At 30.7% G+C, this 18,681-nt stretch overlaps 2 protein-coding genes across 2 annotated transcripts; one reads left to right on the forward strand and one right to left on the reverse strand.

Moving 5' to 3' along the window:
• Window positions 1-14,206: 14,206 nt before the first annotated feature.
• BDCG_04561 (alcohol dehydrogenase) lies at window positions 14,207-16,552 on the reverse strand. The gene is made up of 2 exons (XM_045420216.1): window positions 14,748-16,552; window positions 14,207-14,665 (listed from the first exon to the last, which is right to left on the reverse strand). Exons 1-2 carry the CDS (start codon window positions 16,365-16,367, stop codon window positions 14,633-14,635), a joined length of 1,653 nt encoding a protein of 550 aa, XP_045276368.1. The 5' UTR covers window positions 16,368-16,552; the 3' UTR covers window positions 14,207-14,632.
• A 488-nt stretch (window positions 16,553-17,040) lies between these two features.
• BDCG_16963 (uncharacterized protein) lies at window positions 17,041-17,226 on the forward strand (the record flags this gene model as incomplete). The annotated part of the gene is made up of 1 exon (XM_045426142.1): window positions 17,041-17,226. The coding sequence occupies one exon, from the start codon at window positions 17,041-17,043 to the stop codon at window positions 17,224-17,226; it is 186 nt and encodes a 61-aa protein (XP_045280925.1).
• Between the last annotated feature and the right edge of the window lie 1,455 nt (window positions 17,227-18,681).

Genomic DNA, 18,681 nt, shown 5'->3' on the forward strand with positions numbered 1-18,681 from the left:
TTCTCATTAAAGAAGTCAGTGATTCATTTTTCTTCTACTGAAATATATACAAGAGTTACTGTATGTCTCATACAATCTTCTTAGTATACTAAGTATTATATCTGTGATATTCTCACAATAACTCTGTAGTCTACAAGCTTGCTATTTAAGCAAGATAGTTAAGCTCACTTATACAGCTTTTTAAACAACTACTTCTATATAGCACTGCTGACCAGTCATCACTTTAGTTTTATTACATTATAATTCAAATCACTTAATCTGATTACACATTTGAATCAGTTGAGCTCTAACAGACTGATATAATCTTATACATCTGCACTGAAACTGATCTGATCTCACTCTCTGAGAGAAATACTACATCATTCTCTAGAGTGTGTACATCTCTATCTCAGCAGAAATTCAAGATTTCTAAACTCACTGCATATTTTGATATGAGCTCTTCAATCACTCTGTCACTGCTGTGGCCTCTACACACCTACATCTATTATAAAGATAGAGAGATTAAGATCAGAGATTCACTGAGATATAAGAGAAATATCTTATCTAAATTTCACAGCTTTATCTGTATTCTTGAACAGAAATTCTGCCTTAATCTGAGCTAGTATAATACTTATAAGATATAAGTAATATACATCATTAACCTTCTTGAAGATATCTCTGCAACTACTTGAGCTATTAAGAAGAGAGAGCTTGAGTATATCAATACTGTTATGACTTGAGAAGAATTCAAGAACTTTCTACTGAATTAAATCAAAGATTATTATAACTACAGCTTTACAGCAGTGCAGTGATTCAACTTATTATATTAATAAGATAATAAGAATTCTTCTGATTTCAATACAAGATTTGAAGAATATTAAGAGAAATTGACTAATAATTTGAATCAATTAAAAACACAGCTTTATCTCATGAAGCTGACTTATAAAGTGTGAATAATGATATTATAATATCAGAGTTTATCAATTAATCACACTGAGCTTGTCAATCTGACTTCTCAGATCTATTTGAATAATTAATTCTCTGAGAAAAAGATTAATAAGATCTCTTCTAAGTAATTAATAATAGAATCTAAACAGTATTATGACAGCTTTAGTACAGAGAAAATAAAGAAGAATTTCAAGTATTCTGATTCTTCACTCACTGTGAAGAAATATTAAAAAAGATTTGATAAAGATCTCTATTTCAACTGCAGAGCTAATGATCACTATATCAGTGATAATAAGAAGCTGAAGAAGAGAAGAAACTGAGAAGACATCTTCTTAAAGTTAACTTCTCTTCTGACAAATGTATTCACAGAAGATAAAGAAGAGAAAGAAAAGAATTAATAATTCTCATATTTTCAAGTTCATATTACAATTACAATGTATACTCTGAATGAGAAGATATCAGTGAGATGTCTACTTAACTTCAGAGTAAATATCAACTTCATATTCTATTCTTTTTCTTTAATAAAGAATTGAAAGAAGATAGATCTATCAGATTATATAAAATTTACTAATGAAATAAAATATCACTGTTTTAGCATAATTCAAGTGAAGTGTGTGATCACAGACTTAGAAGAAATCTTCAAGAAGAGCAGTCTGCTTCTTTACACAGTTAATATCATAGATAAGAATGTCATTCTAGATCTTTCATAATTGAGAGAAAATAATTCTCTCATTGACTGAGTCACTCAGATATGATGATACTATCTCACTAATGAAGAGATAGTAATAGAGAAATCTGAAGAGTTTCATCAGAAGAATCTTGAGAAAAAGATTGAGTTAATATACTGTATAACAGATGATTAAGACTTGAAGATAGATGAAGAAGTTATCATTCTCACTGCAAGATTAACAGCAGTATTCATTATTAAAGATAGATGTATATAACATCTCTTTACAGATTTTAAGAATGTCTTTTCAGAAAGAGAAGTAGCAAAGTTTTCTGATATCAAGATATAATATAAGATTTGTCTCAAAGACAGTGTAATAGCACTGTACAGACTTCTTTACAACTTATCTGTAAAGAAATTGAAAGTTCTATATAAATATCTTAAAGAAGTGTAATTAAAGAACTGAATACATTTATCAAAGAGTTCAGCAGAGACATCTATACTCTTTATACTCAAGAAAAATAATAGACTACATCTATACATAGACTACAGAGATCTTAACAAGGTGATAGTTAAGAATCACTATTCATTATTATTGATTAATAAGATGATTGATTGATTATCTGAAGTAAAGATATTCTCAAAGATTAATATACAGAATGTTTATCATAGAATCAGAGTTAACAAAGATGATATTTAAAAAACAGCTTTTCATATTAAGTACAGTAATTTTGAATATCTTATTTTATCTTTTAGTCTTTATAATACTTCAGTCATCTTTCAGATCTATATAAATAAGATGCTGTGAGGCCTTGTTAATATCTTCTGCATAGTATATCTGAATAACATTCTAATCTTCTCAAAAACAGAGAAAGAACATAATACTCATATTTGAGAAGTGTTGAGTTACTTGAGACAGTATCAACTCTATATAAACACTGAAAAATGCTTATTCTACATGCAGAAGATTGATTTCTTAGATTATATTATTGAGATGAATGATATTTCAATGAATAGAAGCTGAATCTCTGCTATTGAGAACTGACCAGTATCACAGATATACTGTAAGATACAGGTGTTTCTAAAATTTGCAAATTTCTACAGATGATTCATCTATGTATATTTATAAATTACTGCCTCTCTTACAGATCTGTTAAAGAGAAGTGTGAAAGATAGAAAAATGAGATTATTTATTCTCACTCAAGATATTATACAGGTGTTTACAGAATTGAAACAAGCTTTTATAGATGTCATGATACTGAATCACTTTAATCTCAACTTACTCAGTCAGTGTGAGACTGATATATTCAGAAATAAGATCTATGAAATCTTTTCACAGTTGATACTGAAGATCTTTCAATGTTGAAAGAATCAGAGAATAATTACTTCTGAGAAAATAGATAATAAATTATCTATAAGAGAAGACTTTTTCACAGAGTCTATAAGATACTATAAATAAAGATTAGTAATCTTCTTCTTCAAGAAGTTATCACTTATATAGAGAAGATATGATACTTATAATTAGAAGATGTTAGTAATTATCAAATTCTTTAAGATCTGATAATATTATCTTCAGAGTAGTAAGTACTCAGTGTAAGTTCTCACTGATTATATAAATCTATATTACTTCTTCATAACAAAGAGCTTAATAGAATATTAAGTCAGATAAACAGAGCTGCTTTCAGAGTATAATTTCTATATCTGATATTATTCAGATCAGCTTAATTTCACTGATATACTGTTTAAACAGCTTAATTATAATATCATTGATATGAAGAAGAATTCTATAAAAGAATCTCTGTCATCACTGTAGAAGAAGCTGACTGCAGAGAATTAAGATTCTCTAAAGCTCAGAAACAGCACTGAAGAGACAGCTGCATAACTCAGTATAGAAGATGAAAGAAAACTCAGATTCTCACAGAGAACTGACACTGAAGATTATAAGCTTCTTATATTATATCTTATAATTATTGAATTGATAAAGAATGAAACAGTCTATAATCTTTTAACTTAACTACTTTTAAAATTTATTAATAAGTTATAGAAGAGAAATATCTCTACTACAGCTTAAATTCAGAAGTTAAAGAAGAAAGAGTCTGATTTGAACTTGAAAGAGACAGACTCTGAGCAGAGCAGTGTTACTAAGAAATCAAGTCACTGATAACTAGAAGAATATGAACTTCTACTGCTGAATAATTCAGTCTTTATCTCTTATAGTAGAACAGTGTATCAGAAGTTATTAAGAATTCATTATAATAATTCTTATATAAGACACTTTAAATTAGAGAAGACTGAAAAGCTTCTAAAATATAAATATACTTGAAACAAGCTTCAGATAAATGTTAAAGAGTATATTAAGACTTATAATATCTATCAAAGAATAAAGATTTCATACTATAAGTAATATAGTAAGTTGATATCACTGTCTGTTTTAAAGAGCTTATAACAGAATCTATCAATGAATTTCATAGTTAATCTACTGAAGTCAATAAGAGTCAAAGAATATAACTTAATTTTGATTATTATTAATCACTTTATAAAGATAATCAGATATATCTCTACTTATAAAAAGATTAAAGTCTCTGAATTGACTGATCTGTTGTTAGATATTATTATTTATAATCACAGTGCTCTGAAATTATTAATAACAGATTAAGAATCTCTCTTTATTAATAAATACTGATTGACTTTTTACTATTATCTTATAATAAAATGTCTTCTCAGTATTATATTTCATTCACAGATTAATAATCAGACTAAATATCAGAATCAGATACTAGAACAGTATCTTTAAGTATTCTATTTATATTATCAGAATAATTAACTCAAACATCTTCTGATCACTGAATTCATATATAATAATATAAAGAATATAATCTTAAAGATATCTTCTTTCTATACTTATTATAAATATAATTCTTTATTACTCAGTGATATCATGAACAATATTCTAAAGAAGAAAATAGATAGTCAGAATATCAGATAGATATAGAGAATAAAGTATCTCTTAGTATTAGAAATAAAAGTGAGATTGAAACTTTTAAATAAAATTCATAAGAAGACAGTAAAAAGTATTCACTATATTTAGAAGTAGTAGATAAAATACTATAATTGAAAACATCTTTTAATAAAGTTCTTAATAGAGAATCAAGTGCTACTTTCAGCAAAGAATATTAAGATAATAAGACTATATAAGAAGCTTAGTAAGTAATAACTAGAATCTTTCTCAGTAATAAGAGTAATAAGTAAGTAGATATATAAGTTAAAATTACTTATAGAATTAAAATTAATTCATTCTATTTTTCATATTTTCTATTTAAAGCTCTATAAGTAATATCTCAGAGCAGAGTCATCTTAGCTGAATAGTATTAAGATTAAAAGTGATATTAAATATCTTATAAAGAAAATATTAAATAAGTGAATATATTACAGTAAGCTCTAATATCTTATTAAATAAGAAGATTATTCATTATCAGAGAATTCATAAGAATCACTTAAGTACTTGAAAAATACTGAGAAAGAGATTGTAATCTATAAAATAACTAGTAGAGACTGTCTTATTACATATCAGAGATATTAAGTAAGAAATACTACTTAAGACTTCTTATTTTTCTTAAAGAATTTTTTAGAGATAATTTTACAGTGATAAGTCAGTATCTTATAAACTCTGTAGTACTCTTCTTCTATTTTCTCTTAAAGAATTTTTTAGAAGTTTAATAAGACTATACAAGTATAAAATTCCTGAAGCAGTTAATAAGAAAAGAAAGAAATATTTAAAATTAATAAAGATTAATATTATTAATCTGCAGATCACTGCTATTCTAATAGAGCTACAGCTTACTGAAAAAGTAAAAAGAGAGATCAGAGTCTACTTATTAATAATTATATTCTTATTAAACTTATTCTTCACTATTAAAGTCTCTGATATTAATATCTTTATCTACTGAGAAGTGAGCACTGCAGTACTGTAGAAGAGTATAAGAAATGTATAAAAATATTAACTTATTAACTTATAAAGCATCTCAGTTATCTGCTTTAATTAAAATGAGATTCTCTTTAATTAGTAATTAATCTCTGTAGTACTTTTAATAGTAGTACTGACTGACTTCTTCTTAAGATCAGTCATTCTGAGATATTTTTTCATCTTAGAGATTTACACTTTTATCTTCTTTTACAGATGAATAAGAGAGATCTTCTCAGTCTTGATAAAATCTGTTAATACTTAAAGCTTTAAGACTCTCACTCTGTACTGCTTGAGCATCTGAGCTTCTTATCAGAGTTGATATGATATCTTCTTATAGAGTAGATAATATTTACAGAGAGATAGAAGTCATTATTACAGATATAACAGAAATAATAGAAGTGAAAGAAGAAGTAGATGTATAAGATTTCTTTCTTCTTCAGCTGCTTAGTGCAGTGCAGATAAGTAGCAGTGTCAGTCAGAGACTGCACTGAAGCCTTCTCATAGAGAGAAGATGAAGAAACTGCAGAACTCTGCAGACTCAACTCAGCAGCATTCTGAGCAGAGCTCAGACATGCCACAGAAGGAGAACTACAGATTGAGCTTCTCAGAGTCACTGTCTCTGAAATCAAGCTCTTCTTGGTGTTCTCTCTGAATGATCACACAGGGTCATACATCACTGTATTGATTGAGGGGGGCGGCGTTGCAACGGCGGCGGGGGGGGCAGGGGATGAACTGGACACAGACACACCAGCTGGTAGAAGGAACAACATCTCACTGCAGGGCACAGCAACTTCTGCCACAGCTGCAAGAGAAGCAGAAGGAGATGTGGCAATGAGAGTGATGCTCCCGCAGCTCATTAACATCATCACCTCCAACCTGGCTTTCTTGGTGGTCACAGAGATCACAGCCACATTATGAAGATGTTTACTTACTAGAAAACATCAGAATAAGCCTCTTATTATCTCTTAAGAATGATGCTCTCATGCACTCACTATTACAGATGAGAGAGAGAGAAGAAAAATATATCATAGAGAGAGAGAATCTTTTTGAAAAATCCTACTATTACTGTTAACTTTGTTCTCAAAATATATCACTTTTACAGAGAATTTCATATATAGAATGAAATATAATGAAAGATCTGTAAGTCACTTATTAACTATATTTTCTATATTTCAAATTAATATATAAGAAACTCACTTATCATGTATTTAATTTGAATAAAGATGAGAAAGAAAGACTTACACAGTCAGCAGAAAAACTCATCTATTTCTTTATATTATATACAGTACATGTACTATCAATCAGTTGATAATTATTATTATATAATAAAGATAATTTCTAATTCAGTAATCTTAAGAGTATAGAGACTATACTTTTAAAGAGAAGAGTATTATTACACTCTCAGTTATACTAAGACTCTGTTACAGTTTCACACAGTTTATTACTTTTATATAGATAATTTCATCTTATCTGAACTAGTTTTTAATCACTCTATAACATTATTCAGATATATCATAGAAAGATTCAATTGATAAATATAAGAATCTTACTTTTATATAAGATTAGTAGATTACTCTTTCTTAATAATAAAACACTGTTAAGATATTACTTCAGCTATTCCCACTTATAAAATAAGAGAAAAGTATTCACTTATTATCTATATAGAATAGCTAGATACTGACTTCTTATTAAAGAAGTCAGTAATTCATTTTTCTTCTACTGAAATATATATAAGAGTTATTACATATCTTATACAATCTTCTTAGTATACTAAGTACTATATCTGTGATATTCTTATAATAACTCTGTAGTCTACAAGCTTGCTATTTAAGTAAGATAATTAAGCTTACTTATACAGCTTCTTAAATAACTATCTCTACATAATACTGCTGACTAGTCACTGCTTCAATTCTGTCATGTTATAAGAGTATATTATTATATTATTCAGATATATTACTACAAAGATATTCAGATATATATAAAGTGTTTTATTAATAAAAGACTGAAATACTACAGAGATATTAGTCAGATCAAAAGATATTACTAGATATTTAAATAATCTCAGTGTAGTTCTAAAGACAGTCTTTTATTCATTCTCAGACTATATTCACAGCTGTGTATATATATTGATTATATTCAGTTATATAAATATAACAGCTTCTATAAGACAGTTAATTATATTCTTAATCAGAGATAGAGAGTAGTGACTCTTTATTATCTTAAAGTTCAGATTACAGTAGTCTATATATAATCTGAGATCTTCATTCTTCTTCTTTATAAATATCACAGAGACTCTCACAGAGATCTGTAAAGATTAGATAAAGTCATTCTTCAGATTCTTCTTTATATAGATCTGTAAGATCTCTATCTTATAATAAGAGAGCTTATAAATTGATTCTCAGAAGAGTTTCTACTCTTCTATTAAATTTATTATCAGATTCTTCTTATAGTAAGAAGAAAGCTCAGCTGTCTTTACTGAGCTGAATATCTCTGTGAGATCTCAGTATTTCTCTGATATCTGAAGCTCAGTTTTTATAATTATGAGATTCTCAGACACTTACAAAGTTATTATATAAATAAGCTTATCTTCTCTAATTAACTCTGCAGTATCAACTGATTCTATCTCTGTGAGTGAGTCTATCAATACTGATTGAAAGTATAAACCTGACTCATAGACAGCTATTTGTGAGTTGTGTCTTTAAAGTTATACAAGTCTTAAGTACATATTATCTGTGATATTCATGATAATCACAGTTTCTGCAAATCTTCTTCAGATTTCAGAGAGATCTTGCAAATCAAAGATAGCTCTTATAAGTCTTTTCACTCTCAGGTCTGAGTTCTTGCACTCTGCTTATTATAAGAGCAGATTCTCAGTTTTTATCTTTTAACTCATTTACTTTATGAGCTTTAGAGACACTACAGTGACCTGAGATTCTGAGTTTATCAATACTTCTTATACTTATGAGACAGCAGCACTGTGATACAGTCTCTCTCTGTAAGTAAGCATTTTCATCAGAGAAGTAACAGATTCAGATATTAGCTTCAAGACTTTTAAGAAGGCTGTTACTGACTCTGTCTGTAACTCTTTAAATTTCTATTTTAATTTATCTGAATAGTTTGCATGAAAATGTTCTGATTTAAAATAGATAAAGCAGAGTCTCTTTTTCTTAATCTCTCTATTATATACTTTATTTATAGAAGCTTATGAAGCTCTTTCTCTCTGCTTAGTAGTTAGATATGAATCTCTCTATATTTTATCATCTTTTTCTGATAAATCTGTTCTCTGTTATTCTGACTCTTATAAGATCAGTCAGTGATTCACTCTTTATAAGTCTGTAACTCTCACAGTGATCTGTAAGTAATAAATAAGAGTTATCAGTTTCTTCAGAGTTAAGAGCTTAGAGTCTTACTCAATGAGCTTATTCTGTATATCTTTATTCAGCTTCTTTATAAATATTATTATTCAGATCTTGTTTCAGAGCTCTGTTTTCATAGATTTTAATTGATATCATAATTTTATAAAGTGCTGTAAGTAGTCTTTATCAGATTTCTTATCTCTTTTTCTAATATTAATAATTATGATTCAGATATTCTCTGTTCAGCTTATAAAGTCTCTCAACTTATTCTCTAAATAGGTCTTAAGAACAGATCAGTGAGATCTCTTATAATTATTCTCTAAATAATTCAGTCAGTTCTTGACTTCAGTGTAATAGAGATCTGTCATTGTATAAATGATAGCTTCTTCATCTTTTATATCACACAGCTAAGCTTATGAGTTAATTTCAAATATAAATCTTTAAAAGCTTTTATAGATTGTGATTTGATAAGTGATCTTAAGTAATTATAGCTTAAGAAAGTTTCTTTTCAGTTCATAGATGTCTCTGAAGATCATGTCTAGAGACTCAGTTCAAAAGTGTTTACAGATAGTAAGCATTTCTTGTAGAAAAATAGCTTAATCTCATGAGAGATGCTCAAGAATATTCTTCACTGAGATTGATTTATTCATGAGTTCAGAGAGTTGCTCTGTCACAGATATAGAGAATAATATCTTATAAGTAATTAATAAGTTCTCTGAAACTTCTTTTATAAAGATTATTCATAATTCAGATGACTGCTTCTAAGTGTCTGCAGTAGAGTTCACAGAGATTGAAGTATATAAGTTTCTAGTTCTTTCAGTTATAACAGACAGTTGCTGACTGACTGAGCTTGAAATGTAAGAATAAGTGCTTACAGATGATTATTCAGATGTTTGCAGCTTGATATAATATATACTATTAACTACTAGAAGTATTTACAGTAGAAAGATAAAATATAGAGATTAAATATATAATAGCATTCAAGCTGAGTTATGAATAGTATTCGTGAACTCCAGTCTATATATTTGTGTGTAGTCAAGGGCCGCTAGCTCTATTGATTATGCAAGAAATAGAAATAGAGGTAAAGAATCCGCGAGAAGCGGGATTTCTTACAGAATCTGTGAGAGTACACTATAGAGTGTAGTAATGCTTATGAATGAGCTGAGAGAATTCAGAAGATTCAGAAGAAAGTCTGTGAATTCTTGAGAAAGACTCAAGAGTATCAGAAGAGATACTATAACTTTAAGTATATTATAAAGAGTTTTAAGAAAGATGATAGAGTCTGACTAAGTCTAGAAAATATCATTATATAGAGATCTAGTAAGAAGCTGAATCTCTTATAGACAGAGTCTTATAAGATTATGAAGAAAGTTAGTTTACAGTTCTATAGATTGAAACTGTTATCTGAGTTATAAATGTATAATGTTTTTTATATCTCTTTACTTCATAAATATAAGAAATTCTTAGAAGAGAACTCTGTGACTTATTATTCTATCTATGAAGTACTAGAGAATGAAAGAGAATATCAGATCAAAGAAATTATTAACTCAGAGAAGTGAGATTGTGAGCTCTAATTCAAGATTCAGTGATAAGAGTATTCTGATAAGATAAATGAGTTCACTTAAGAATTATTCAAGTAGATAAGATATCTATAGAAGCTGAGACATGACTTTCATACTGTGAATTCTGATAAGTCAGAATGATATAATCTTCACTAAGAATCTGATTATGATAAAGATATTAATACTGTCATTTATAAGTTCTAATCTATAAGATAATGAGTTTCTACTGAGATAAACTGTCTGTGATATATATAAGAGAAGAAGAAATCATGCTCTTATTAAAGCTAAAAAAAAAAATAAGAAAATAAACAGAGCTGTGAACACAATTTAGAGACTAATAAAGAAAAAATAAAGAAAACTCACACTCATATTCTTAATATTCATAACACTCAATTCTCTCATAACTATTAATTTTTCTCTTCAAAGAAGTAGAGAGTATCATACTTAGACTGACCGTGTGACCGTGTCTGAGACCAGGACCAGATTTTTTGATAGTCTCATTGCCAATTCAACTGATCTCATTACACAGTTTTAACATTAGATAGTAGTCTCATACTGTTTCAGTGAGACTTACTGTCTACTCTTATCACATTTTTCAAATAAGATCATAATTTCCACTTCTCAATTTAAATTATTTTTATTGCTTTAAATAACTTTAAATCTCATTTGAGTGTTATCAAAAAGTGTTACTTTTTATAAAATTAAAAATAGTCTAAAAAAACCTTAAAATGTCTAAAAATAGTAACTTTATGTCAAGAATGAGACTAAATGAGATCAAATGAAATCACTTTCTTATTTTTTTCAAGTCATGATTTCATTTTAAGATCTGATATATAGTCACTTTACATGTTTTTTTGATAGCCAGTCTCAGCGGGATTCACGCCAAGAAATGTATGAGACTAGATCAAATGAAATCAAACATGAAATTCATAGTCCCGGCAGCCAGTCTAATCATACTTATAATACAGATAATTATTGTAGTTAATATAAAGATTATCAGAAATACACAGACTTCAGAGAAGTCAGATATCAGAGTATATATAGTTATGACAGAGTCTTGAAGACTGACTATCTATATGTGTGATTAGATACTTCTTATAAAGCTGTATCTACTTTCTCAGTTATACTGAAGTATTCAGCTCAGAAATAATTAAGATATGAAGAAAGAGCTTATCTGTTCAGATTAACTTCTATCACAAATTTATAGCATTCATATTATCTTGATTATCTGAATTTTATGAGTCTCTGAAAACTCATCTCTCATTGACAATGAAATTACAGAAATGTGCCGCGGCATGAGAATCATTAATGAGAAATCTAGACATATTTGTATATGTCTAGTCAGAGATTGTGCAGACAGAGAAAGAATGATCATAAACTTATAAGACTGCAGAAGACACTGATAACACTGAGAGCTTTACAAGAACTGTCAGCTAGAATCTGTAAGAAATTACTTAGAAGAAGACTTACAGTAAAGAGAGAGACTGCACTGCTTAAAGTCAGAAGCTGATCTGAAGAAGATATGAGATTGACTGCTGATCTGAAGATCAGGTATAGTAATAAGACTGAGAGAGATAAAGATACAGTTATAAGTAATAGTATCTCTGCTTTATCAGCTGATAAAAAGTAATCAGAGAAGTTATAGAGACACTCATAAGAAGCTCAGCAGTAGTTAGATATTATTTATAAAGATATTAAAATTGAAAAAAATTTGAGAAGTTCTTGAATTAATATACAGATATTATCAGAAACACTCTCTTTCTATTATCTAAGTAAAAATACTTTACAGATGAATGAGAATACTTACAGTTTATAAGAATGAAAACTGTTACAGAAAAAGAAAAAAAAAGATAAGATTTCACAGATAGATCTGAAATATTTATACTACTTTAGAGAGATTTACTTACACTGTGAGTAATTCTGTAAAATAGTCAAATCACTCTAGTAAATAAAAGTGATTATGAATCACATATCTGAATCTTTCTATATAACTATAAAGAATGATTGCAGACTGCAGATATCTTAATTCTATAATTCTATAGAGTTAGTAAAAGAATGAAAAATTTCTCACAATTCTACAGTGTTAAAGAACAATAATTTATAAGAATAAGTAAAAGATTAACTTATAAATACTTCTCTTTAATAAGAATAATCTTATAGAGAGTAATTCATCTATAAGATTAATCTGTGTAATAATTATATAAGAATCTTATGAAAATAATTGAGAGTTAACTGAAACTCTTCTATGTAAAAGATACAAGATGAATCTGTATAATAGTTGAAAAAGAATCTGTAGACTATAAAGAATCTTATAAAATAAAAAACTGAGTAACAGACTCTTTTTTCTTTATAATAATAAGGAATTTTTCCTCACTGAGATTTTTTATAGATATGAAGAGTTTTTAGTAAGTATTACTACAGTACTGAGCTGATTTTATAAAGTTACTCAGTAAAAGACTTCATGAATAAAGTCTTAGAGAGAAGAAGATATGTAAGAAATTCTACTTCTTACAGATTCTTTATCTCTATTTCTATCTCTTACATAATTAATAGAGCTAGTGACTCTTGACTATATACAACTATATAGACTGAAGTTCATGAATACTATTTATAACTTAGCTTGAATACTATTATATATTTAATCTCTATATTTTATCTTTCTACTGTAAATACTTCTAGTAGTTAACAGTATATATCATATCAAGCTGCAAACATCTGAATAATTATCTGTGAGTACTTATTCTTACAAGCTTCATCATGTACATTATCATATATATGTATAAATATTCATCTCAATCACTGATTCTCACACTTTCTCTTTCTTTTCTTCTCTAATGTTTTTATCTTTGTTATATAAGATCTATTAATATTATACTAATCTATTCAGTATAGATCTCTTACAATATTCTTTATCTAAGACTAGATTTTTATTTGAAAAGTGAATCTGAAATCTTTAATATTTAAAATAACATGATTTGAGATTAATGTAATAAACATAAATCATAATCAGAAGTAATACTTTTAAATAATATAATAACTGTAAAGTTTGATTCTGATCTCAGATACAGTTACATAGTCAGTCTAGCTACTAGACTAATTATATAACTGTGTCTGAGATTAGAATCAGATTTTTTAATAGTCTTATTATTAATTTAACTGATTTCATTACATGATTTTAACATTAGATAGTAGTTTTATACTATCTCAGTGAAACTTACTATCTACTCTTATCACATTTTTCAAATGAAATTATAATTTTCACTTCTTAATTTAAATTATTTTTATTACTTTAAATAACTTTAAATCTTATTTAAGTGTTATTAAAAAGTATTACTTTTTAAAAAATTAAACATAGTCTGAAAAAAATCTTAAAATGTCTAAAAATAGTAACTTTATATTAAGAGTGAAACTAAATGAGATTAAATGAGATTACTTTCTTATTTTTTTCAAGTTATGATTTCATTTTAAGATCTGATATATAGTCACTTTACATGTTTTTTTAATAGTCAGTCCCAGCAGGATTCACATCAAGAAATGTATGAGACCAGACCAAATGAGACCAAATGTGAAATTCATGGTCCCGGCGGCCAGTCTACTAGCTACAATTATACTGTATTTTATTTTATAATTGAATTTATATCTTAATCAATTTTAACTACATTATAATAATTTTCAATTATATTATACTATAAGTCTTTATATTTATAAATTACAAATTAAAAAGTTAAAATAATGAATATTCATTGAGATATTACCATTTGAAGTTGATTGTAATTGATTACAAAGGTGAGCGTTAGGTGGAAATGAGCGTTAAGTGGTTGATTACATTACTGTACCGCGCTGATTACGTGGATTCAAACATTTCTCGCCAGGCATCGATCGGAGCACGGATTATAAATTGAGTAAATGTATAGAAGCAAAATATCAACATCCAGATATCCAGCACATCAAAACCAAAATCTATTCAAAACTAATAATAATTCCAGACAGACTTTGACATCTCCATCTGCCTTCTGTCGCCTTACACACCAACTACCCAAGATGCCATTTGTGATGCGGCTGGTACAAAGATGTAACAATCCGGCATCTCAAGGATATCTAGCCGTTAAGGAGACGAAATGAATTCGGAAATCGGTAGTGGAATTCAATCAACGGGTTATATGTACTTGTATGGATTCATGATGCCGTTCTGAACAATGGACAGATTGTTATTAGAAAGGGAGTAAAGCTTTAAGCGATGAGGAAAATGGAAATTGAAACATAACACTTACAGGGTCGTAAAGTTTCTTTAGCTGAGCCATCAGCCTCATCATCGTCTCACTTTTGCTGTAACCGATGAATTCCTTCTTTGCAATGCCCAGACCATGTTCTGCACTGATACTCCCATTCTGTTTGGCAATCCACTCGTATACCCACGGCTCAATCATCTTCTCGACATCCTTGTTATACTCCCGGACCGCGACGTTGAGATGCAGGTTTGAATCACCCATATGTCCGTATCCCAGTACTTCACGGACCGGGTAGCTCTCGTCATCTCCGACGAGTCCAGCCTCCGTCAATCGGTCTCGTGTGTCATCAACTAGTTGATAGAGCTCCGCTAACGGTATGGAGACATCATACTTATATGTTCCACCCAGGTGGCTCAACGCTTCTGTGATACCTTCCCGCCATCGCCATAACGTCTGCGCTTGTGTTTCGTCCTGAGCCAACACGCCATCTGCCACGATAGATTCGCTCATGACATGTTCCAAAAAGCCCTCAAGTTTCTCGTTGTCGTGCTCTCCATTAGAACCGCTCGTTTCTATAAGGCAGTAGAACGGATATGACCTGTCCAGCGGCTTCTTCAATCCGGTCACCTTGTGTACCATGTCCTGGCTGCGCCCATCCATCAATTCGAAGGCAGACAGGATTTCCGACAAATGGCCCTTGGCTTCCAAAAAAGCTTTTAAGGCTTGTTCATAGCTCTCAATGCCAAAGAAAGCTACATTAATGGCCTTGGGGCGTTGTGGACAGATAATAGAAATACCAGTGATCATACCGATGGTCCCCTCCGCACCAATGAAAAGGTGCTTCAGATCATAACCTGTATTATTCTTCCGCAACGTCGACAGGTCATCGATAATTGTCCCATCTGGAAGAACAGCCTCTATACCCAGCACATTGCCATGCAAACTGCCATAACGTAGCAGTCGTAGACCTCCAGCATTAGTCGCAACATTTCCCCCGATATGACAAGACCCCTTCGCCCCCAAGTCAAGGGGGAAAAGATGATTCCGCTCCGCAAGATATTTATCAGCCACTTCGAGAATCACACCAGCATCAACCACCAGAACGCCCGAGTTTTCATCGAAGGACCGGATATTATTCATCCGCGCCGTGCTGATGATAACCTCATCAAACACAGGCACACCTCCTCCGACCAGCCCTGTATTACCGCCCTGAGGCACGACAGCTAATGTATTATCATTGCAGTACTTCAGCACCTCGCTCATCTCCTTGGTATTCTGCGGTTTCAGCACCAGCTTCGCATGTCCCCGATATTTACGCATCCAATCGCAATTGAACGGTTCGATATCGTCCGTCGCCTCTGCCGTGAAGCCATCGATAACCGCGGATGGGGATTTGAGGAGGGTTTTAAAGTGCTGAACGTGAGCGTTGGTGAGGTGGGAGAAATTGGGATTTCGTTTTAAGTTTGGATATGCGTCTGTAGTGTATTTGGAATGTTTCTTGGGGCCCGCTGCGGTGACTGATATCTCTTGAGCTCTGATGAATGTGGAGGTGCTAAAGCGCAATGACGAGACATTGTGAAAGTTGGGACGAAAATTGTCCGTCTTTATTCTTGAGAGTCGCACGCGTCGGATGGCGAGCGAAACAGTTCTGGCACTTGACATGGTGGACAGATCTATGCTGCATGCAAGATGAAGGAAAGGTTAAAACATAGAAAAACTTCAACGCTCAAAAGTCATAAATTTCGCGGATGATGATGGTTGCCAAGAACTGGCCGATCGCGGCCTCGCCTACCCCACCAACACTATAAAATATCTTACACAAGCCTCTAGGTACAAAGCTCAAAATGAAAGGCTCTGCAAGATTGATTTTATAACTTATCTCTCTTCTCTCTACTTAGTATAGAAAAACCAACTTTTCTGTGGGAAAATGCGCTGTAACGTGACCTCACGTGATATCACATGCACCCCATCAAATTGTTGGACGTCTCAGTGGTTGTTGTAGCATCCGCCCTAGTGGCGTTGCCGTAGCGACCGCTCCGCCTACACGTGATCTCATATGTAATATATATAGCTAGCTCTTCCTACACGAATACAACAGATTAACCATCCCACAGGTTATAGCCCGGATAGCACGTTTTTACTTTTGTTTAAAAACACCTGCGTAAGCATTGAATGTGTTCACCCTGGATAGGAGAATCCTTTTACCACATTTACATTGCATGTTTCAAGTGTATCTGCTTGGCCGGCGATTGGAATAGCAGAACTCTACAGTATAATATAACATGTTTTTTCTTTTCAATTCCTCCATTCAACCCTCCTTTGACTGATGAGTGATATGCCTACGCCACAGAGTGATAGAAGGAGAACTTTATGTTCACATCCTCACACTCAGGCACCTATCAATGAAGAATCAGAGGAAATAGATACTACACAATACATGAAAGCCACAGAAGAGATCATGAAGTCATCTGCAAACAGTGAAGCAGATCATGAATCAGATGATGACATTCTAAGCTCATAAGCAATGTGTACAGAAGTATGACACACAAGTATCATGTCTAGAATGAGTTCAGATAATATGATATCAATGACATTCAATGACCTGATGATGTTCTGTGACAGAATGAGTGTGCATTGAGTAGCCACCTCTGCAGCAGATGATTTCAAATCTGAGATCTGTGAATATCAAAAGAATGTTCAAAAAGCCATGAATACCAAAGCTGTAATCACATTTGATGACAATAACTATGAGATCTGATGTATAGAAATTCTTGCAGACACTGAAGTCATCAGCAGATCTGACATTCTTATGAAGAACTAACATGTCTGTTCAGAAGACATCAGTCAAGACACATTAAGTGCTGAAAAATGAAGCATTCATATCAAAGCACTGTATCAATGTATGTTGCAGTTCTTATTAGAATCTGTACATACAATCATTGAAACTCTTGAGCCAGATAATGCAGCTACACTATGAGAAAGAATTGAAGTTGAATATACTGTCTCACTTACAGAGAAATGTATAAATATTGTGAAAGAATTCATCATCTTACATGTCAGAGATAATAATTATCTAGTATTTCAGAGAAGATTCTGTTATCTAGTTACATGTTATAAGAAATTGATAAATAACTTAGAAGACTTTTATTATAATCTCTTTCTTATTAATCTGAAGAAGCATCAAAAGTCTTTTATCAAGATATGTTTAAATGATTTCTACACATCTGATCAGAACTCTATACATAATATTGATATTAATAATCTTATGAAACAGTTGATAAACTGTATAAACAAGTTCAAGAATGAAAATTCTAAGTCTCAGTGAGTTAATACAACTATCACAACTCTCTCTACATCATCTGCACACAGTTTCAAATGTGAGATATGCAGTTTGAGATAATACTGAAAAAACATCTGTTGATATCTGTATTCAGAACTTGCTACTAAACAGTGATGCAAGTTAAATAAGAAATATATCATTACATCTGAGAAGAATAATAGCAACAATGTCAGTATCAGTGAATGTGGCAAGTGAAAGAGTAAAAAGAAGAATAAAGATGATAAGAAGAAGAAATTCTCTAATCTTATGACCTCATAACCTGCAGCTGTTAACATGACAATTGCTTTTTCAGCAACTATTAATATAATAAACAAACCTTGATTTCTTGACACATGTGTGAGTTTTCATATGACAGGTGAAAAGCAGTCCCTCATTCAGTAGAAGATGTATAATAGTAATATGAAAATTCACACAGTGAACAGAGGTTACAGTCATATCAAAGAGATCAGCAATCTTCTTCTAGAATCTGAAGAAGAGAATATTACTGTCTGTGATATTTATTATATTCTCAATCTCACAGTCAATCTATTGTCATTCATCAGGTTGAAGGATCAGAGTTTTCAATATAAGCTTTCAAGCTTAAACACTCTGTTCTATTTCATTATTAAAGTATCAAGTGAAGTGATTTTCACTGCA

This window comes from Blastomyces dermatitidis (genome assembly GCF_000003525.1).
Source record: "Blastomyces dermatitidis ER-3 genomic scaffold supercont1.4, whole genome shotgun sequence".
Taxonomy (NCBI): Eukaryota; Fungi; Ascomycota; class Eurotiomycetes; order Onygenales; family Ajellomycetaceae; genus Blastomyces; species Blastomyces dermatitidis.

Bases quoted from the DNA above. Each gene is read 5' to 3' on its own strand.
- BDCG_04561 (XM_045420216.1), bottom strand. From the start codon at position 16,367: ATGTCAAGTGCCAGAACTGTTTCGCTCGCCATCCGACGCGTGCGACTC. The intron at 14,666-14,747 runs GTAAGTGTTATG...TCCATTGTTCAG, and splicing joins TAAAGAAACTTTACGACCCT to AACGGCATCATGAATCCATA.